The following is a 21422-nucleotide window of genomic DNA, read 5'->3' as shown; positions in this document are numbered from 1 at the left end:
GAAATGGGAGAAGGCGAGATGAAGATGGAGTAGAGAACGGGGAAACAGAAAAGGGGACAGCGCAAGCGTGGGAGCAGCTTTCACCTCGAGACCCGCGGCGTTTCCGGTCCAGATCAACCTGTGTATTGCAAGGGGGAGGCGAGCTCCATTTTCCCAGACTCGACTCTTCGCCCTTTTCTGCATGGAGGAATGTTTCCGACGGAGAGGCACGCGTTTACCTCGGGGCGAAAGCTTTCCTCAAACGCCCGGCCGCCGCGTATCACAGACCGGTCTGAAGGCCTCGACGCTGCGAGAAACGTTTTTCAACTGCAGGCATCGTGCACAAGCGTTCCCGTATGACAAGATGCGGGCATGTGAAGAGACACGACGCCGCGCAGCTCTAGACGTTTCTCTGCCTTCCGGATGAAGCATCACAGAGTCGACTGGCGAGAGCCTCACGCGTCTCGCTGGGTCAGCAAATGCGCTCTTCGCGTTTCGTCACGCAACGTCGAACCTCTCCACGACGTCCCTCGATGTCCGTGCATGCAGCCCCAGCGTTCGTAGAGCTCGCCCTCCCTTCGCTCCGCCGCCCTCCGGCGCCGTGCGCGGTGCTCCACCGGGTTCGGTGGAGAGGGAGAAACCGTTCACGGTGAGCGCCTCCTGGGGCGCTGAGGTCCGGTGAAAACGCGAGGGGAAGCTCGCGGAAACCCACCCAAACTGCCGGCTGTGCACACACACACGCGGGATAGAGCGTGGATTCTGCCTTGGCGAGAGAAACGGGAAGATTTCGATCTTCTCTTTCGAGGACAGCGCAGACCCGCCAGAAACAGAGGGACTTGGTCCCGGAGATTTCGAGCACGATACCCCCGCGACCCGCCCAGTGCGCGCACGTGAGACCGGAACGCGGGATCGTCTTTTCTCGAGCGGGTCAGTTTCGGCGGCAACACCGCGACGGGGCGCACTGGGAAGACACCGCGCGAGCAGAGAAAGTTCGCCGGAGCGGTGGGGCTCTTGGGCTTCGTCCGTGCTCCGTGGTCCCTGGCACACCGCAACGCTGCTTCCGGGAAAAGGCGAGTGGAGAGAGGCTGTAGAGGCGATGCAATTCAGACGACCTTTCGCGAGGCAGGCCACATAAAATGCACCTTCTCCGCTGAGTGACTCGAACCCTGCAAAAGAAGGCTCCAGTCGGTTTTCTCAAGGAAGCCTAAGCCGCTGGATTTCTCTTTTTCCTCCTGGAACCCTACCGCTGCGGTCGACGCATCGAGACGACCAGCGCGGAGAGACCCGGCAAATGATGTCGAGTGTTGATACTGTCTCGATTTCTTCCAGCTCCTGTGGCGCGTTTCTGGCCCATTTTTGCGCGATTTACGCTGCCAACGGCCCTCGTGTGCGACGCCTCGGGGGCAACCGGCGGCAAAGGGTCGAGTGACCGCTTGCCCGTCCGCCGGCGGATCCAGTGATGGTCAAACGCATGTGCCTTGTTTCTTTTTCGCTCCGGGCCTTTTTTCCATGTGTTTAAACTTGTATGCCGTCGTCCGTTTGTTCGGAAAGATCTCCTGCGTCCACGTCTTGTCCAGAACAAACAGTCGCCTGCGAGACCCGCCAGAACGAAATGTCCCAGGTGTACATACACCTGGCCTACCGTCCGACGGCCGTTAGCGGATGATTTTTCCTTTATTTCCGTTGTCTCCATTGCTTTCCAAATTTTTTGCAGCGAGAGCAGCGGAGAGACCCCCCTTTTTATCGGAAGTTTGCGGTTCCGGTATCGATTTTCAATTGCCGCCAATACGGCGTGCGAATCTCTCCTGGTGCGGGTGCTGTCGTGTTGCGCCCAATTTTTCCGCCCATTCAAGAGCGCGGTTTCCTCTCGCAGGGCGCCTTTTTCTGGCTCCTCCTCAGGAAAGACAGAAAGCGAGGCGCCTTAGTCAACCTTCGTGTGTCTCGCCGTTTCTACCCCAGCCGGGCGGTGGGGTCCGTCTTTGTGTCGCGCAGGGGGGGGAACTGAGCGGCCTTTCCCCTCGTCACTCCCGTACGCGATCGGCACCTTCTTCGCCTTCCTCTGGCGCGAAGTTCTTCGCTCGACCTTCTCGTTTTTTCTGTCCCCGCGGCTGCGGCGCGGCGCAAGAGTCCTGTAGCGTTACTGCTCCACCCTGTTAAACCCCGTCCAAATTGTACGGCGCGGTTTCAAGTGTGCGGGCGCAGCGCTGGCCCTGCCTTTTTCGCTGGCCGCAACCTGGATTTTCTGTGTGGGGTTTTCGCCACCGACCCTTTCCTTCGTTTCTGAGCCGGCAAGGGGTCTGCCTGTTCCGTGTTTTTCGCCGACTCTACACAACCCCTCAGGCGCTCTCCACCCGAAAACGGCGACTCAGTCGACGAGGCGCAACGGATTTCTTCACGGGGGAGTCGCCGAGTTCCCCTCGAAAGAGAAGAGGGGAAGCCGCCTTTCCGGCAACGCCGTGGTTTCCACTGCGGAGATTACAGGTCTGCAGGCTGTTTGCGGCCTGGCCTCTCTAGGTCCGTCTCTCTCGGCCCGCAACGCCCAGCAAGAAAAGAGCGGGAAAACAGGTGAAGCTGGCCCTGGCCTCTTTCTCCTCGCTTTCCTCGGGCGTGGCCGACCCCCAGACAGGCGCTCAAAATGGGATGTGCGGCGTCCTCCGCCGCAACTCGCGGAAAGAGCGGAGGCGGAGTGGGGAACACCGCTCTGCTCCCGGCTGCCTCGGGAGTCGCGAACAGCACTTGCTGCGAAACGCCTGTGGCACAGCTTGGCGGTCTCTCGAGTTCACTTTGCACGCCCACTCGGACGGGGTCATACCGGCGCGTGTCGGAGTCTCAGACGCCAGGTGCCGAGCAGCCCGCGCCGTCGAGCAGTGCATCTCAGCCCGTCCGGGAACCACCGTCAGGCACGGGCGCTGCGACTCAGCGCGAAGGCAGAAAGGAGGCAACGGGCGTAAGTCTCCCGGCACAAGAGAGCCGAGAAGCGCAAACGAACGAGACAAAAAGAGGAGCGGGGGAAGAAAGGACGCGTCGCGACAGAAGCGAGGGGGAAAGCGGACGCGAGGGGAAAGGGGACGCGTCGCGAGGGAGAGGAGGGCCGGAGGAACGCAAGGACGGAAAGGCGAACAGATGGAGGAGATCGAGCAGGTGGGGAGGACTCGAGTAGAGAGGCCACCCAGTCGAGGACATCACCGGGGCTGGTGGGGGAAAAGGGTAGAGAAAGAGGGCATCTCTGCATGCGACGCTTCACGTCCTTCGTTGTTTTTACTTCGTTGGTCCCTTCTCTTTCTTCTTTTCTGCCTCTTGACGGTTGTTGGAATGCCGCTCTGTTGTGCACTTCGTCGAGAACGGATGTCAATGGTTCTTCACGGGTTCCGAGTTTTTCGGTTTTCGCCGTTCGGCGTCCTTTGGTCGTTGCGGCCCCTTCCGCCGCTCTCGACCCACGCACGTGAGTCCCTTTCGTCGCGTTTAGCTTCCCGCGCTTTCCAGCTGTGTATTTTTGCTCCACAGGCGGCGTCCGAGGGCCCAGTGCAAAGTGGAGACCAGAAGTCGGAGCCTGGCGAGCAGGAACGCGCGAAGAAGATCCGCATCACCAAACTGAAGCGGGGGTTCTCCGTGGATGTTCCCATTCGCTTCGCTTGCGATGTCCGGTTCGACAAGGACAGCGCGGTTGGCGGCGCGGTGGCGTTGTCGCTCTTTGGGCGTCAGAGAAGCGATTCGGTCATTGAGTGGATTCAGTCGGCAGACGACGAAATAGACCTCAAGAAGCCAGAACCCATGTCCTGAAATCAGTCGCGTTTTGAAGAAGCTAGAGGGACGAGGGAGTCGGGTGGGACGGTACGCGCCTTCAGCAAGGCTGAACTCCAATCGATGCGGCGAGAGGACGCGCGGGGGCGTTTTCCTGGCCGTAGTTTGCCTGGCGTCAGGCGACGGAACGAACGGGGCCAAGAACTCGGAAGGAGGCCTTGCAGGTTGAAGAACTCATATCAGGGGCCCGGGATGCGCGGTCGAGAACGCGAGAGAAGGCACTCGAGAACCGCGACGGCTCTGTGGAGCGCTGAGAGGGCCAGAGAGGCGACAGCGAATCTAGGGACATGCTTACACACAGGCGTGCATGCGTGTATAGCGGCACAAGTATGCACGGGCGTGTATGCGGGAGAGCATATAGATGTGTTTGGCGCGGGAGTGGCATTGTTCGTTGCGGCATCATGAACTTGGCGCGCGTCGAGGAGCGCTAAGGGATGTGAGTGGCTTTGGCGCGGCCCGCGTTTCGCAGAGGAAGAGATGGGGCGAGAGAGGAGACAGGGGGCTATCGACGCACACACGCACACGGCAGTTCTTTCCGCACCAGAGAGAGGAAGATGGCGAGAGAAGCTCTGCATGCGCCGACGCAGTCTCTTCCTCGGCGGCCGATCCTTGAGCGTCGGGATCCGCACACAGATGCAAACGCCAAAAACTGCGGCGAGGGAGAGGTGCGAGGCAACCGCCGACACATGGGGAACTCGGGCGGCGGCCGCGAACAGAAAGCCGGGGGCGATCGTTCCCGTTCGCTGGTGCGCGTGTGCGCCCAACTCCGCGGTGTTTGGTATGCAGATGGCAGGCCTCAAAGAAATCAGGAGAATCGAGTCTCGGGGATCGCCGAGGCGCAAACGCGAGGATGCGACGGCTGCGGCGACTGTGACGACTGCGAGCGAGGACCATGGGTGGACTGCGCGGCGTGTGTGGACCGAAGACGGCCCGTTGTGTGCAGTGTCTCATATATGGGAAGGAGGCGAGCTGATCGCAAAAGCGTTGGGGGGGGTAGTGGACGGCAGAAACGAACGGGGCCGCACGCTTTCTAGAAGCCTCCCGAGCGCTCGGTACAAGCTCTGGAAGAGCGGACAGCGCGACGCGGTCCGTGACGACTCTCGGTTTTTTCAAGCGCAGCCTGCCGGAGACAAAACAGCGCAGAGAGGAAGCCGAGAGAAAGGCGAGAACCTCGAGGCGATTGGCGACGTGGCGAACCTTGAGGGCGTGCCGCATGCTGTGCTAACGCAGTAGAACCTGGATCTGGAAAAGACATTCGAGATCGAAATCAGTAGTCCAACTCGTACGCCTCAGAAACAGCTTTGACACGGTCTGGAACGGCCACGGTATTTGCATACACGTTTCGGTTTTATTTCAACGGTGGTTCTTGCCCGACCTGAGGTTGTGCATCCGTGACGGAAACGAACTTGTGTCTTGACTCCAGGCCTCCCAAGGATGGGGCAAGATGAACAGACACTTCTCACATGGGCACAAACGTCTTTCACTTTTTTCAAATTCGGTGGCGTCTCTCCTTGACCAGCAGCTCCACACGCGTTGCGAAGTTGCGAAGCGTGGGAAAGAAAAAGCATTTTCTTGCACACACTCCCCGAGCCGTGCTGTGGGCTCGTGGTGGGCAATGAGGCGGCAGAATAGAGGAGAAAATGCAAAAGGTCGTAGAGAGTTAAGACAGGGCGCGAATGCTTTTTGTCTTAGGACAGGGGCAACAGAGGCAATCGATGGTAAACAGATGTGGCTCGAAGCCTGCACACATCCTTGCACAACGGTGATTTGTTAACGGGCCAGAGAATGTAGACAGTTTCAAAAGAGAAGCGTGACGCGCATCGGCAAAAGGTGGATACACTTGACAGAGAGACATAGACAGATGGCTACGAGGGACTGATGCGGATACAGCAGAAAGGAACAGGCAGATGTGTCCACTGGCGAAAGGCGCACCTGTTTTGTGGGCCGGGAGGTTAAGGTTGGCATGCGAATGTAGACCGAGTCTTGGGCGCATCAACGTACGAAGGTACATCCTCTCGATACAACCGTGAAGAGAGAGGCGAAAGTTCAGAGGGAAGGAAACTGGTCCCGGCACGTTTTCTACGACTCCCATTTTCCGTTGCCTTCCTCAGGTAAACTCACCTTCTCTCGTGCAAATGGCTTGAAAGAGTACCAGCCGTCTCGTCTGAGACGAGAGTATTTGTCCGGACTGTCGATTCCAAAAAACCACCCCAGTTTTTTGGGAAAGAAACGGATCCCGAGGTGTCTAGACTTTTTCATGGTCTTTAGCACGCGCGAGGATCTCGGGCGCCGTTCCGCCGCTCTGAACATTCGTGAGTCACTACCCCCTGGTGTTCTCAGCGTTTTCTCGAGTTGTCAGCAGTTCCTCCTGGTTCTCATGAACACCCCGCTGGGGTTCCTCCAGTCGCAGTTTCTTTCCAGGATGGACCGTGGCAAGTCGTGTGGAGGTCTACGTCTTAAGTAAATGCAGAAACATGGGCATTCATGTACCAAACGCAGACGCTTGAGTGTGCATGTGCTACATCTGAGGAGTTTCTCTCAACGCGAACAGCGAAAACGCGTGTGGTCTCCCCGCGCAGGAATGGATGCGCACGAAAGCAGCGACCAGGTGTGCACGTGAGGACTTCTGCAGCCGCGAAAGAAGCTGAAAAATCGTGGGGCGCTTCTTAAAAGGGTACGCCTCCCGGGCAGAGACCCCTAAAAGTCAGTGCCGCTACGAGCGAGATTCTCGGAGCCGATGTGCTGAGTGAAAAGGATGAAGACAGGAGGAAGAGCAGACGACCGCGAAGAGACAAAAGAACAGAGCGCTGGGTTTGAGCGAAGGCAGCAGCGGGAGAGATTGGCGAAAACCCGTAGAAAACTGGAGAGAGAACAGGCCGGAGAGAACACAGGCTTGTGTGACAAGCCTGGCGAAAGGCCGAAGAACTGGAAGACTGGCAATACCCCAGAGTCCTCGTTCTCGAGTACGAATACGAAACGAGAGCATTTGACGTGACACGAGCAGTTCACAAATATGTCTGTACAGAAAAAAGAGAGACGCTCAATGGGGGGTGGGCGAAGGGAAGCGCGGGGCCTGAATGGGCATCTCCACTCCATCTCCCAGTTTCGCATCCTCGTTCACGCTCCTCTCTCTCTGTCTCCCTCGCGTGGGTCCATCTTCAGCTCCACTGCCTCTGGCGTCTTGTGGGTCAGGTCTCTCCACCAGGGTTGGCTGCTCACCCACGCGCCGTCCTCGTCCTTGCTGCGCCGCCTGGGGTGTCTGCGCTTCGCCGGCCTCTCGCGGAGTCTTCTCAGCTTCACAGGATCGCGCCTCGGTCGCCCCAGACGACGACGCTGAACCCGCACCCTGTTGGCCGGAAGCTTTGACCAAGCGAGACGAAGACGAGAACGGAGAAGAGAAGGAAGAGGCCGAAGCTGGGGACGAAGAGGGAAACGAGGGAGGCGAAGAACCCTGCGGTGTCTGAAGAGAGAGAAAAGATGCAGAACTGGAAAAAGGCATTCCCGGCCCCGCTGCGCCTGGTGCACGCAAGGCGGCGCACGCCACAGCCACAGACGAAGCAAGGGGCGGTTGGGGGACTGAGTGAGAACCTTTCTTGGCCCCCGGCCCAAACCGCGCAAAGGGATTGCGGTCCACGTCCCCGTCGCTCTGGGACGCCAACCCCCTGGTCCACGGGCCAGGCGGTCGTTCCCCCGGCACATGAACTCCTCCCGGAGAGGCGGAGGCTGCCGCAAAGGGCGAATGCGAGACAAGATGAGCGGGAAAAGCGGCAGAAGCAGAGACAGGGCGAGGAGAGAAGACAGGCAAGGTTCTGGGAGGCGGGGAAGACGGCGAGAAAGGAAGCGACGAGACCGGGGCAGAGAACGAGGAACGCGGCGGCGGAAACGTTCGAGGCGATTCGGAGAGCACAAAGGGATTGCGACTCTGCGTCCCCTGCGGATTCCGCTCCGACCCTGGGGCCCCGGCGAAGCCAGAACTCAACGGGGCACCAGCGGTAGCAAAGGGCGAGGCAGATGCGCAGTTGCCGCCTGAATAGCAGACGAAAGGCGAGTTTGCTTTGCCGTCCCCAGACGGCGCGGGAAGAATCGGCTCGACCTGCATCTGAGGTGCGACGGCTGCGCTGTTTCGACACTCCACGCCTGCACTCTCTCGCCACGCCTGGAGGGTCGCGTCCCCCGACGGCGACGCCGACGCCGAGGAGACAAACGGCGAGGACGGGGAGGAAAAGGAAGAGAAGAAGGGACGAGCCCCAGAGAGGGGACAAGACGAGCGAAGCATCGGCGCCGGCGGATGTGGAGTCGCAGGGTAGGCAGGCGGGCATGAAGAAGGGAACGGAGGGTGAGAAGGAAAGGCGGGAAAACGAAACGACTCGGGGCCTGGCGACCCAGGACCGAACGGCGAGCGGCCAGCTGGATACCCGAGGAGGGGATGACCGCTGAGAGACGGACGGTATGGGGCGGGAGGTTCCGCAGAAGAGACAGCAGAACCGGGCGAGGCCGGCTGCACTGCATGCGCCCAGTCCCCTCTCTTCTTGCCTCCCTCGTTTGCGGCAGGAGCTCGGCTCAGAATCGTCTGGTGTTCTCGAGACACAAAGCTAGCGTCTCCGTGTCGTCTCGCAAGTTCGCCGTGGCGTCTCCTGTCCGCATAGGGACCGCCTGGCAGCCCGACCGGGCGGGGCTCCCTCATTTTCGCTCCGGTTCTGACATGCACATCTTCCCCTGCGCCTGCTTCCAACCTGTCTTCGGCCGCCGACCCGTGCCTCCGCCGTCGCCTCGCCTCCGGAGACAGCGGCGGGAGCGGCCGTCTGTCCGGCAGCGCGTTCTCAGGAGGCCTGACGGGCATGGCCAGAGTCGGGGTCCGGGGAGGCGCCGAGAAAAAGTGACCTTCTCGCTCCTCTCGCTTGGATCTTCCCTCTGAACCGCCGAGAAACGGAGGGCTTTCTCCGACAGGACTCGACCTCTCGCGACATCGAAGCGGCGCAGGAGGCGAGTCCTTTTTTTCACGGCCCGAGGCGCAACCTCCAGAAGAGTGCGATGGAGACAGGAGGACGGGCGCAGCAACAGGTGACGGACCGCTCTCTGTCCAACCAGCGGGCGCAAGGAAAGGAGAGAGCGGGAGAGGAGCGGCGTGCGGCGCGGGAGCCTCGGGGAAAAGCGCATCACCCTGCGAAAAGGAACCCGACGAAAACAAGGAGCGCCTCGTCTTTTTCGACGTGCCCGCCCTGCGCGCGGTTCCCTTCTTTTTCACAGAGAACGCCGTTCGGGCTGCTTCCCTGTCTCCCCTCTCCCTCCTGTCTCCCTGCTGACCGTTCTCGGCTTCGTCCTCGCCATGCTCCACACAAACGCCCTCATCCCCCGGAGGCGGAGGCAGCCGCGGGGGCGCGTCGGTGGAAACAGGATCCGAGACGAGCCGGGCAAAAGCCATCTCTTCCTGGGCAAGCGGAGAGAAAGGAGGAAACTCAACGCTCCCGTCTGGCTCCAACGCCTCCCGCTCTTCTCCCGCCTCTCGACCTTTTTCTCGAGCCTCTCGACCTTTTTCTCGAGCCTCTCGACCTTTTTCTCGAGCCTCTCGACCTTTTTCTCGCGAATTTGGCCGTGGCGCAACCGTTTCCTTTGCGACGGGAGGGTACTGCCAGTGGAGAGCAGGAGCAGGAGAGGCCGAGAGGGCCGAGAGAGAAGGAGCGAGTGGGTCTCGCGCGTATGAGCGCACCTGCAAATTTGCGACATCCAAAGGAGGCGGCGGCAAGACCGGCACGGAAGGACGTCGCGAACCTGCGGCAGACGCGGGAGGCGGTCCCGAGCCAGGCTGGCCAGTCGCCGAGGAGAGGGAGGAAGCCCGAGAACGGCGAGAACTGCGGCGAGAGCGAACCGCGTCGGGATCTCCGAGGGGAAACGGCGGCGGTTCCGAGTCTCTCTCTGCCGGAAACGAGGGCGAAGAAACCCGACGAGTCGAGGAAGAAGGCGCCGAGAACGTGGAGCGAGAAGAGACCGACCGTCTTTTTTCTTTAGGTTTTCCAAGCGCTCCTGGCTGTCCGTCCTGCGAAGGGGCGTTTCGAGAAGGCGACGCTCCACCTGCCGTGGACGGTGAGGCCTCGGGCTGTGTCTTCTTTCTCTTCCCTCGGGTCTTCAGTTTCGGCCACTCGAGATGGAACCGCAGACGCGAGAACTTCTTCTCCTGAGCCGGCGGTGCGCGCCGAGGCTCTGCAGGCACGAACACGCCCTCGAAAGAATCTGAGGAAGAAGGAAACGGAGGAGGCGACGAGGCAGGCACCGGATGCCCCGCTCGACTTGTCGAATCTCTGCTGTCTGGGAAAAAGGCCCCGCCCGCTTCGCCTCCTTCTTTCTTCTCGCCCGTCTGCGAGACCGGCCTCACGCCCTCGCTCGGGTGAGTCTGTTCCGGAGGCGACACCGGATACCAGGACACCGCTGGAAAAGAGGAAGGAAGCCACGAACTCGACGAATTCTGTTGGGCCTTTGGAGATGAACCCGACGAAATCTGCTGGATCTTTGGCGACGAATCGGACAGAGGCGCCGCTGCGAAAAAGTTGTCTGTCGCAGGCGAGTGACTAGTGGCGACTCCGCCCCACGGTGAATACGCGTGGAGAGGTCCGAAATCCCCGTTGGCTGCCCGAGTCTCCCTGTGGGTCTCTACGAGTCCTTCGCGGTGGAAGCGTTTCTTCTCTTCTTCAGAAAGCGTCTTCACAGCTGCGCTCGGCGCTTCCGCCCACGTCGCACCGGAACCGGTTTCCGCCGCCCGTAGCGTCCCGTCTTCTAACCACTCGCCGCGCTCCCCGTGCTGGCCCTTCGCTCCGCGCCCCTGAGACACCAGCCGCGCGCCTTCCTCCGCGCGCAGCCCCCCCACGCTCCCCGAGGAATCTCGATTCGGCTTCATGTCGTTTTCCCCGGCCTCGGAGGCGGGCAAATCTGCCGGGAAAATCGGCGCCTCGCGAACGGGAAGGCCTCCCGACGCGGGTGACACTCGTGCGGGTGTCGAAGCTGTCTCCTTTTGCGCAGGAAACAGCGGCGCCGGGAAGGCTTCGGGCTCGCCTGCAAACCGAGGCTGTCCAGAAACAGCGCCCGCGCCGAAACGGCCTCGGTCCCGATGTGAACCCACGCGCGTCTCAAGGCCTCGGCGACCGGCGTTCCTCTCGCCGTCGCGCTCTCCAAACTCGGCACCAGTCGGAGAGCTGCTCCGGCGCACACGTCCGCCCCCCTGGGCCCTCTCCATTCCTCCGTCTGGGATGTTCCCGACGTGCGTGTTCTCGGAATTCGCCGAGTATCTTCTGCGGGGATGCCGAGGAAGCACGTGTGGCGCGTCTTCTCGGGTCCACCGGCCGCGAGAGCGGCCCTGAGTCTCTTCACTCCCGTCGATCTTCCGCGTCTCTGACTCCCATCCTCTCTCCTCTCGAGCGCTGTCTCTCCTTCGCCTTTCGTCGGCCCTGTCGACTGCCTCGTCTCTCCACGCCGATCTCCCTCTCTCTTCTCTGTCAGCGAGGACCGACGTATCCTCGTCCTGTTTCGAAAACGCCCCAGTCGCCCCTTCGTTGGCGACAGCTCTCGCGTCGACCGGGAAATCCGAGCCTCGCTCGGCCCGCGATTCTCCCGACGGGCGATTCTGCACGCCCGCACCTTCCGCCACAGCGGGCTGGCCTTCCTCGGGCGGCTTCGCGCAAGAACACTCGGCGAAAAATATTTCATCCAGGGCTTTCCAGTCTCTCTCGCGAGTCGCTGTGTCGAGTGTCCCAGCAGGCAAAACAGCCGGAGACGCGCTCAGTTCACGCCGACGCGAGTCACGCGCCGGGAACGAGCGCGAAGACAAAGAAGACAGAGAAGAGAGAAAAGAATCCACCGGAGCCGGCTCTTCCGCCGTCTGGGCAGCCGGAGAAAACTGCAGAGGCTCCTGTTGCGAATCAGGTGAAAACGACCAAGGTGAGGACGCAGAAGCGAAGGAGACATGGACACCCCCTGCAGGTTCCTTCTTTGCAGACTCCAGTCGTGGCGTCAGTGTCCCACGTCCGTCTCTCGCGTCTCTTGCTTTGAGGGGGACGGTGTGCTTTCTTGGAAGACTCGGGGTCTGCTCTCCGCGTCTCTCGACTTGTTCCTCCGCGCGGGCTTCTTCGCAGCCTTTCCTCGCTTCCGCCACGCGTGGGCCGTCACAGTCCTCGTCTCTCTCGCTCGGACCGGTCAGCGGCAACTCCGGACCCGTAGCTCCCTTCTCAGCGTCTTGCTCACATCTCAAGTCTCTCACCCTCTCCTCTCCTGATCTCGAAAGGTCTTTCGCCCCGTATTCTTCGCCTCCCTCCCTCTGTCCTCTCTCGTCTTCCTGGCCGCCTGCAGAGCCTCGAGATCCGTCGCGTCTTCTCTCTCTCCTCTCCCAACTTCCAGTTTGTTGCTCTGTGAACGCCGCAGCCTTTTCTTCCGTCCGCGCCTGCTGCCTCCTGGCGCCATCTCGCGCTCTCTCCGCTAAGAGGTGGTTCCGGCCTCCGCGAGTTTCGCACGCCCTGCCTGTCGCAGTCGCTCTTCCTCTCGCTCTCTCTTCTCTCTCATATCGCACAAGTGAAAGCTGAGAAGACGAAGACACTCCTTCCAGAGCTGGCTGTTCGGCCGGCGCGCGCTGTCCAGTCCCGAGACACGCGTCACGTGTTTCGGCCTTCTTCTCTGGAGTCGCTACCTGTGCGCTGTCGGAAGCGAGGAGGAAGGCCTCGCGATCTCCTTTCGTTTCGCGCGAGACGTCGCCTGGATCTGCGGGCCGGCCTGCGTCTTCGGCGCTCTCCGCTGCTTCGTCTTTCCTCGTGTGCGGTGGTGCAAATGCGCGATCTTCTCTGTCTCGCGCCGCCGCCGGAGAAAACACTTGTTGCGTGGGCCGCCGAGGCGAGGCGTGGCCCGCGGGTCCACCGGACAACGCGGGAGAAGGCGGCGCGGCTGTCTCCTCCGTTCTCTCCTCAGTTCGCCTTTGAATCTCGACATCCAGCGACAGCAGATCGACTGGGGGACCCGCGCCAGGCGAACTCGCGGACCAGAGAGGCGAAGGCAAACGGGCGTCAGCGTCGCGAGAGCGCTCGCCTTGGTCGTCTACTGCTTCTCGCTTCTCCCCTCGGCCTAAAGACGAGGGTCGCCTTTTCCGGGAAGACGAGGAAGAACAGGACGAGGAGGAAGCCCAGAACGGCGGGTGAGGGGCTGAAGACGGCGAAGGAGAGATGTGAGAAGACTGTGCACTCTGCGTGGGCTGTTGGCGGTTCCGTCTGACAGAGGAGACGGCCTGGTCGGAGCGACGCGGGCGCAAAGACAGCGGAATCTCTGTCTCTGCTTGCCTCCCTTCGACGTCGTCTTCATTCGGCCTCTCTTCGCCCTCTCCCTTTCCCCGTCTGTCTCCAAGGTGGCGCTGCACATCCTCTTCGCCCGGGCTTTCTCTTCCGTCTCCCTCGTCGACTGCTTCGCCAGCCTTCCCCCCACTCTGTCTCTCGACCGCCTCCTCGCGGTGTCCCCGCTCAGCTGTCGCCGAGTCGCCTGCTTTAACGGTTCTCGCGCCTTCTCCCTTCTCCGCGGTTGTGCGTCTACGCAAAAGACTAAAGTCGACGAGAATCTGCCCCGCAAATCGGGTGTTGTGTTCCAGGCCGAGCCAGCCTCGGTATGCATGCGCCGGCGCCAAGAACAGGGAGTGTATAGAGAAGTACGTGTCGCAAACGCGCTTGTCGTCTCTCTGCATGCAGAACAACGCAGCGGCAGAGCGACGCACTCGGAAACGAAGATCCAAAACATGGAGAGGGACGAGGCCAGATCAAATCCGTAGTAGCGACACCACGAAACGAGAAACGGGAAGGAAAACTGGAGTTGGCCAACAACAAATGAGCCTCTCACAGGAATAAACTTGTGGATGTGACTACGTATCTGTACATATATGTGCATAGTCCCGCAAGAAAAGGGCCGAGGCGAGCAGAAGAGAACGCGGGAATGGAAGGATTCCTTTGAAGAAGTGTGCGGCCCGCAGAATCGGGCATTTCCAGGCGTGTGAAGAAAGAAAGGAGTGGAGATGAGTTCCATGCAGCAGAAAACGATACAAGCAAGTATTGTCGTACCCAGGAGCGTTTGTGCCACACAGAAAGGCGGACGTTTCCGTCTCTAGGCACCTTGCTGAAAGTCGACGAGAAATCAAAGGTTGCGTCATGGCAGCCTACACAGCGCAGAGACAGGCAAAAGGCGGGGGCCTCATCGTCTGTGTGTCAAGATGGAGGACGCATGCAGTGTCTTTTCTTTTGTCGCGCATTGCCCTCTCTTTCGGGCCTCGGCTCCTCTGTCTTTGCTTCCCGCTTCAACCGCGCATTCTCCTGAATTCCCCTCTGTTGTGTGACCCAACCTTCCTGGTCTCTGATTCCTCCTCCGTTCTTCAGCTCTTCTTCCCAAAACATCTCTACACGTTTCGCCGTTTCCCCGATCTCCCCTCTCTTCCTGGTCCTCTTTTGGCTTCTCCGCTTGGCATTCTGTCTCGTCCCAGGAGCGGGTGTATCTCCTGTTTCCCGCGGAATCTTGTCGCTCTCTGTCCTTTCCCCCGAACCCCCATCGCTCTCCTTCTGCCTCTCCCTCCCCCCCCCCTCCATTCGTCCGTCCCCTTCTGCTGTTAGCCTCTATTCTTCCGTCGCATTCGGTTCCCCGATTCTCTCAGCTGCTCACCTTCTGCCCATCCGGAGACGCGGCGCTGGCCTCCCACCTCGACCTCGACTGCATGCATGCCTGTGTGCTTCAGCCCTTCACAGCGCAGCACACGAACTGCCAGCAACGGCGCGGAAGCCGCCTTGCTTGGCTGGGAGGCAGAGTCGGCGCAAGTCCCAGCTTGAGAGGTCTGCATTCTCTCAAGAGTGGGTCTGGACGTCGCCATTCGCGAGAGTTCCACAAGTTGCAGCACTCCTGTCTGCGCAGAACGCGAAAGAGGGAGGCGAGGCGCCTTACATGTCAGAGCCGCAAATCTCTCGGTGCCTTTCCTTCTCTTCCCCGTGAGCACATGTACTTATCGTGACGCGAAAAAGAGCGTCCACATCTTTCGCGAGGCTCGGGGAGTTTCCCACTGGTTTTTCTGACGGCGCGCCCGTTCTTCGCATGGTCCGTCCGCTTCTCTCTCGCCGGGGCGCGCAGGGACAGGGGATCTCGAATCAAAGGCTCAGATGGAATGCGGGGATCGAAACAAGCTGAAACGAAGCTTCGAAACAAGTGCCGGCCCAGTCCGGCGGCCTGTCTAGACAGCCGAATTGCGGCACGCGATAGCGATGCCAGATAAAGACCTCACATCGACTGTCTCCTGCGTGCCGCACAGGAGCTGCGTATTCTAGAGGAGGCGGGACATTTCTTGGTTCTTCGAAGACGAGAATGTCTCAAAACAGGCAGAGTCCGGACTCCTTCTTCCCTTCTTCTTCCCTGATATGCCACCCGAGCCTGTGTGCGACTGACCGGCCGTTTTCAACGGTCAAAACAGCTGGAGAAACGAAAAAACTTCGAGGGAAACCGAAAAAACCCTCGTTGACGCCCACACGGGAAAAGGATGGTGCGCGGGAGTTCAGTTAGGTGCCATTCGACAGCGAGGACTTGAAATGGGCGGCGAATTCGCTTGAACCCTCGGAAAGCCCCTTTACCGCGTTTTTCCAGCAAACACAGACAGAACCATATCTGTCCATGCGGTTGGAGGATTCCTGTTTTTGTTTCCGCGTTTTTTACGGGGGAATCAAGACAAAAAAAGTCGGCATTCAGCCTCACCAAGTGCGAGGCTGGCCTGGTTCCCTGCGCTTCGAGCCGTTCTTTGTCGGCCTGCGTCGAACGGAGAAAAAGCCTAATCTTCAGCTTGGAAGCCCCACCTCTGTTTGTCGGACGGAAAGCACCTGTCTGGCTTCTTTTTTTTTGCGTCGAAAGAGACGTGAAGTCACGAGTGAATTGGGCACGGATGGCCCCTCGGCCAGCCGGTTGACAAGAGCGCTGCGACAGAAAGCCACATGGCTGTTCGGAGGCAGAAAGCCTCAAAAGAGATGATTCTCTCTATCACCGAACAAGAACCTCGGGGCACACATCCCCGTCTATAAAATGCGAGTCTGAGTCGCAAGGATTCCCGCGAATTCTTCACCAGCATACCCTCGACCGGGCTTTCACGCTTCCGAACTGGGTGCTGTATGGTCGGAATCGTGTCTTCACGAAAATGGCCCCAGCAGGCAGTTTTTTTTTGCGCATTTTTTGCCACGAATGGTCCAGTCCTTTCTTCTACCCAACCTCAGGTGTCTTTTGCGTTTCTGGGCACCATGGGAGAATCCTCCCAATCAAGATTGCGATTTTCGGGGAACGTGGCTACCCGTCTGGCGAAAAGTTGCTCGCGCGTGAAATGCAGAGAGGCAGGTCATGCAGCCGCAAAGAGAGGGGACGACCGAGTATGGTGGGACAGTCGGAATCTCTTCACCCCTATGACTTTGTTCTTGCGCCTTTTTTAACTTGAAAACAGCACCACTGCAAAGATTCGCGAATCTTGACTGTGCTGGCATGGCTGCGCACCCTCCAGAAAGCGTTATCTTGTCTTCCAGCAGCAGTGCTCTCGAGATAGACGAGCACGCCTTCTTCAGCTGAGAAAAAGGCAGTACCGGACACCTTCTCCCCGAAGCGAGCGAGCACTCGGGTGAAAGGTGATGACAGCTCTGCCAATATGTGAATGTGTTCGAGATCCTCGTGCAGCAAGAGAGCAGCTCCTCCCTAGTACCCGAAAGAAAGAACAGAGCGGGTTTTTTTGGCTAGAACAGTTTGCGGCGGTCGTCGGTCTCGAGTATGTTCTTCGGCGGGGCCTTCGGTACAGGAAGCTCAAGACACGCCATTTCGCAGGGGTAAAAAGTTTTTCCATGGAGGACCGGGCCGCGGCTCTCACGCGGAAGCGTACAGACGCTTTCCAATTGATCTCAGCACTGGGGTAGGAATCGTATGCGCGTCGTGGCTGGCATCGTGTTCAGCGGCTTCCAAAACCCGCACACACAAAACTGTAAGTTCCACCAAGACATGCATCACTGAGCGCCGCGTCCATTATGGATTGCCTCGGGTCACAAGGGCCACAGGCGCGTCCCACATGGCGTGGTGAATATCTATAGTTGTCAGCATTTCAAATGGACGTGTGCGTACACACACCAGAGAAGCATGTGTCTATACAGGTATCCGTATTCAAGAGGAGCATCTACGATCAAAACGAAAGGGTCACCTGCAAGGTGTGGTGAAATGAATATGGCATAAAACGAGGCTCTCTCAGCTGGGCGACACTCCCAAGCTGCAGCATTGCTTCTGGAGACACTCTCCGACAACAGACAACGCCGGTACGGAACAGATTCAAGGCAAAACGGCGACCCCTCAGGACCTCATACTTTTTCACATGCGCTCTTACCCTGGCACGTACCCTCGCCACTGCCTGTCGCGTGGGGCAACCGTGGTGATGAGAAAATCCCCTGGCAGACTCCGCTTGAGGCTGACGCGGAAATACCCAGGACACTGTGCCAGCGGTCGTCTATCCACCGCTTGTGAAAATCTCAAAAAAAAAGTGTCGCGAGGCAGAACGCAACCACAAGTGAGCGCACTTGTGTTGCCTGGCGCTGCTTTTTGCAGCGCCGCTTTTTGTTGGACTGACTTCATCCCATTTCCTTTCACCATACGGCCCGAAGATCTGCCGGGCTGATTTATTACTTGTGTTGACAAACACCTCAGAAGGATCCAGTGTTGCGAGTACAACGTCGATACATCCGTCTTCCGTTGCCGCAGCCCTTTCGGATGGACTCCAATTTGCTCGTAACCGGGCCACGTCACGCCGGATGCGGGCCCTAAGATGTTGAAAAGCCTCCTGTGGAGATTCGCAGTTGACGAAGTTCTTGAAATCGATTTTCTTCTCCTGAAGACGAGCAGTGATCTCCTTCTGCATTCGATACAGACGCGAGTAGATTCCCCCTTCTGTGCCGGTAGTCCTGTCGGTCTTTAACAAAGGCACATCTGCCCAGTTAGGTTCAGTATAGGGGCCAAATATATCGCTGACGTGGCGAGAGCCAGTGTGCTCAAATATCATCCTTCCGACAAGCAGCGGTTTAATTCCGGCCAAACACTGCTTCAAAGAAATCTCGTGCTTCGCTTCCTCCGGCCACTTTGCCATCAGATCCTTCACCACTGGCGTCAGCGTGTCAAAAAGGAGCTGCACAGCATCTTTTGCTGTCGGGGTATTTTCGAAGGTCTTCAAGTCAATTTTGTTTTTCCGGAACTCCAAATCAACGTCTTGCTCACTGTTCTCAAACAGCCAGTCACGCTCATGGTGGGATATTGACACGGGCGCACGGTCTGTCACCTCTTGCCACGAGTATGTTATCAGCACTGGACTCGAAACACTCCGCAGTCACCAGCGGGAGAAGGTACATACGCCATCGGTCGCTGTTGTCTAACGAACTCCTCGGAAGTTCACGCAAAGCATTGCCCATCTCTCTGTCCAGCCTGAGATTAGTGACGCCCTGCGCGAAGTCCAGAGTCGTATAGTCAAAAGCCGCAAGTGATATCGGATTCTCCCGGAGAGATTCCCCGGCCCTGTTTGCGGCCACCAGCGTCACATCTTCCTCTCTCTGGGCACATTCAATGGCCCCCAAAAAGGCAAAAGCGGAAACCAGAAGATGCTCCAGTATGGCAATTATAGCTAGCCGCACTTTCATGTATCCGAGCAATCCTGGCGGCTGACATAAAGATTTGTCACGCAGCCGGGCCAGAGAAACGCGTTTGGCAATCTCCATATTCAAGACCTAACGGCAACGGAAGCCACGCGGCGGCAACGGAAGCCACGCGGCGGCAACGGTCAACTCTCATGCCATCACGCCCCGGAAAAACGACCCCCATCACGAGAATCGAGGACAAAGGATCCAAGCGTCAGTCCCACAGCATACGGAACACAGAGACGTTAAACACAGAATGACGCAAGAAGTCGCAAACACACAGTGAACACAGAACGGCGTTCCTTGACAGCCCCTCCAAGCGCTCCCCTGTCGGTGACGGGAATGCAGTGAGCGGGTGTCTGTCATGCTAAACGCGACACAGACTTGTCTTGCAGTGATTGAAGTTGGACTGCGGAAGGTCCGTCACGACCAGTGAAGGACAGTCCAATCTTTGGTGCTTCACACGTTCGTCAACCAGCAACCGCCTTTGGAAGTTGCCACAGGCACTCTCCAAAGCGCCATTCGTTACCACCACCCCACGTCGCCGGGTTCCGAGGTCAGTTTTGAATCGGTTACCCGCGCGGTGTTTTCGGCAAGGCGGAGCGAGCCTGGTACTCCTTTCTTCTGGGGAATTTGGTAGGATTGATGACCTAGCAGATCACTGGATGTCTCAGGCCTCTGAAAGCAGCCCAACATCGTAGTCAACGTTCACGTTACTGAGACCGGCTCCTGGGTAAAAATGCACCGGACACGTGACCCCTCCCTGCACTCGCCACGTTTTAGTGCTTCTGCGACGACTTCAGATGGAATACTAGCGACGCAAGAAAAGTCTTCCAGTTTTAAGCTCTTGAGGAGCGCTGTGTCGCTGCGTGGGCGATGCAACAGCCGTAAAATGTTCCACGCAGGTGTGAATGAGAAACATCCGAAACATCCGCTATCATTCCAGCGAGCGCCCGACGGTGTACGAGCAGTTTTCACTACTACGCCTGGTGCGACCGCGGAGGACGAGCAAACTCTTCAGTCCAGGGCATCCCTGTGGTTGTTCCATCTGGCCATGTTGTCTTTCTTTGTGTGGCTCGACCGCGCAAAGGCACTGTCTTGATTTTTTCGCGACGCGGTTTCTGGCCTTGTTTGCGTGTCACAGAGGCCGTCTCCACGGTTTAGACAAGCATTGGCCATATACAGTCCTTCGCCCTTCAACTCAGTGCAGCGAGACGATACACTCGCGCTGCAGCTGCTTCAGAAAGATATTTCTAGTGTAAGAAGTCGCCATTTAAACATGGTGCCTGCTGGTCCCAAGCGCCGCATGGAGGAGTAGTTTGTGCGAAACCTGCACAGGTCGATAATCTGCTCGAACCGCGTTGTCTCGTTTCATCAGTTGGGCCGTTCCGCCCGGTGCCAAGGTGACTGGATTCACCATGCTCGTTTGAGCAGGCATAAAAAAGCGGCGGTGCCGACGGTATATTCGGCCCTTTCGCCACGGTTCGAAGCTTATTTACCGCGAAGGGTCCAGGGTAACAGTACAACGAAAACTACTTCCCCGGTCGCCTCGTGGCTTTTCTTTCTGCGGCTGGGCGGGAGCATGCCCGGTCTGCTTTCAGGCGCCTATATGCTGAGCGTGTGTTTGCCGGGCGTATGGAGGCGTATCGAGTAGCCGCTGTAACACCTTTCATGGTACAGAATATCTTCAGTGAGGCTGGCAGGCTCATCTTCCTCTCGATTAGAAGGCGCTCGTGGCAGCACATTGTTGTTCACATGCGCTTTGCTGGTGGGAATTTTTGCGGCAACTGGAGTGAATGGGGTGCCTCGTGAGCGTAATGGTCCTTCATATTCCTCCGCTGCAGCCGTGCTCTATCTCTGCAAGAGCTTTACGTTTTTTGATGGAGCACCCCATAGACACGAGCGCTGTCTCGGAGACGGTTGGCGGTGTAGACAGACAGGTGAACAACGGCAGAAAACAGCGCGTGCTACGGCGGGTACACACACGAGAGTTGCAGTTCCTGTCTCTGCTCTGCGCCTGCTTCTCGCTAGGCTTCACACTTTTCGCTCTCGGTACCTCGACTGCTTATCGCTTTAAAAGCGAAACAGAAAGCACATAAACGGGAGGACGGCCTGTGGCGGGCGTCTCGCCAATGCTTGGCAACAGTGGCAGGCTCTGCTACCGGGGCAACTCCAGTTTTCTGCTGGGTTTCGGTTTGTTCACCTCTGAAGACCAGCAGTCTCTTGTTTGCGCCCGCTTGACTCTCTCTGTTCAAATAAAAAAACATGGAAACGTTTCTCAGCCTGCGTAGCCCCTCACTGTAGCGGTAGGAACCCATACAGCAAACCTAGAGAAAAGACTCAACGTCGGCGACACACACACATCTGGTCCCCCTCCCTCGGGCCTCTTGCTCATCGGTTCATCCTTTTTTTCGCGCGTTCCCCTTTCCACGACAAAACAAGGCGTGCCGCGGAAAATACTTAACTTTCCCCGCGTCAGAAAAGCGCCATATCTCTCTGGCTTTCTGTCTCGTTCGATGCATGATCGGCTTTTATGACTGCGAGACTGTCTTCTTTGCTCGGCCGTTGCCTCCCTGTCTTTCCGCGTCTCCCGTCCGCTGTTGCGGCAGGCTTCTGTTGTTTCCATTCTCTTCCTCCGCCAGAAAAAACAACTCAGAAGGGGTGTCGGCTCGAGAGTTCCTCGGAAAATGGGAGACTCCCAACGGGAACTCCTCGCGGCACTCTTTCCAAACAATTGCCCCAGCCTTTCGCGCAGCCCCGCCCTGTCGCCGGTTGTCTCCTTTGTCTCTCCTGCCTACCCTGTACATGTGCGGGAGCGGCATCCTCTCGGTTAAAGACACCCACGTCCTTACCCCCCATCTACACATGGATTCACTAGTGCTCTGCAAAAATCCCAAAGCAAAGGCTGTGTAACCATGGAACTCGGTTCACATCCGTGGCCCATACGACTTGGATACGGGA

General features: G+C 58.5%; 2 protein-coding genes across 2 annotated transcripts; one reads left to right on the top strand and one right to left on the bottom strand.

The window, feature by feature from the left end:
* Nucleotides 1–2614: 2614 nt before the first annotated feature.
* NCLIV_014410 (conserved hypothetical protein) lies at nt 2615–3759 on the top strand (the record flags this gene model as incomplete). Its single annotated transcript, XM_003881631.1, has 2 exons — nt 2615–2926; nt 3484–3759. The coding sequence occupies 2 exons, from the start codon at nt 2615–2617 to the stop codon at nt 3757–3759; spliced, it is 588 nt and encodes a 195-aa protein (XP_003881680.1).
* A 3061-nt stretch (nt 3760–6820) lies between these two features.
* Nucleotides 6821–14620, bottom strand: NCLIV_014400 (putative glutamic acid-rich protein; the record flags this gene model as incomplete). The annotated part of the gene is made up of 3 exons (XM_003881630.1): nt 6821–13477; nt 13854–13948; nt 14446–14620. The coding sequence occupies 3 exons, from the start codon at nt 14618–14620 to the stop codon at nt 6821–6823; spliced, it is 6927 nt and encodes a 2308-aa protein (XP_003881679.1).
* Between the last annotated feature and the right edge of the window lie 6802 nt (nt 14621–21422).

This window comes from Neospora caninum, chromosome V (assembly GCF_000208865.1).
Source record: "Neospora caninum Liverpool complete genome, chromosome V".
Lineage (NCBI taxonomy): Eukaryota > Apicomplexa > Conoidasida > Eucoccidiorida > Sarcocystidae > Neospora > Neospora caninum.
The sequence above is the reverse complement of the archived record's forward strand: the minus strand, read 5'-3'. Positions and strand labels throughout refer to the sequence as shown.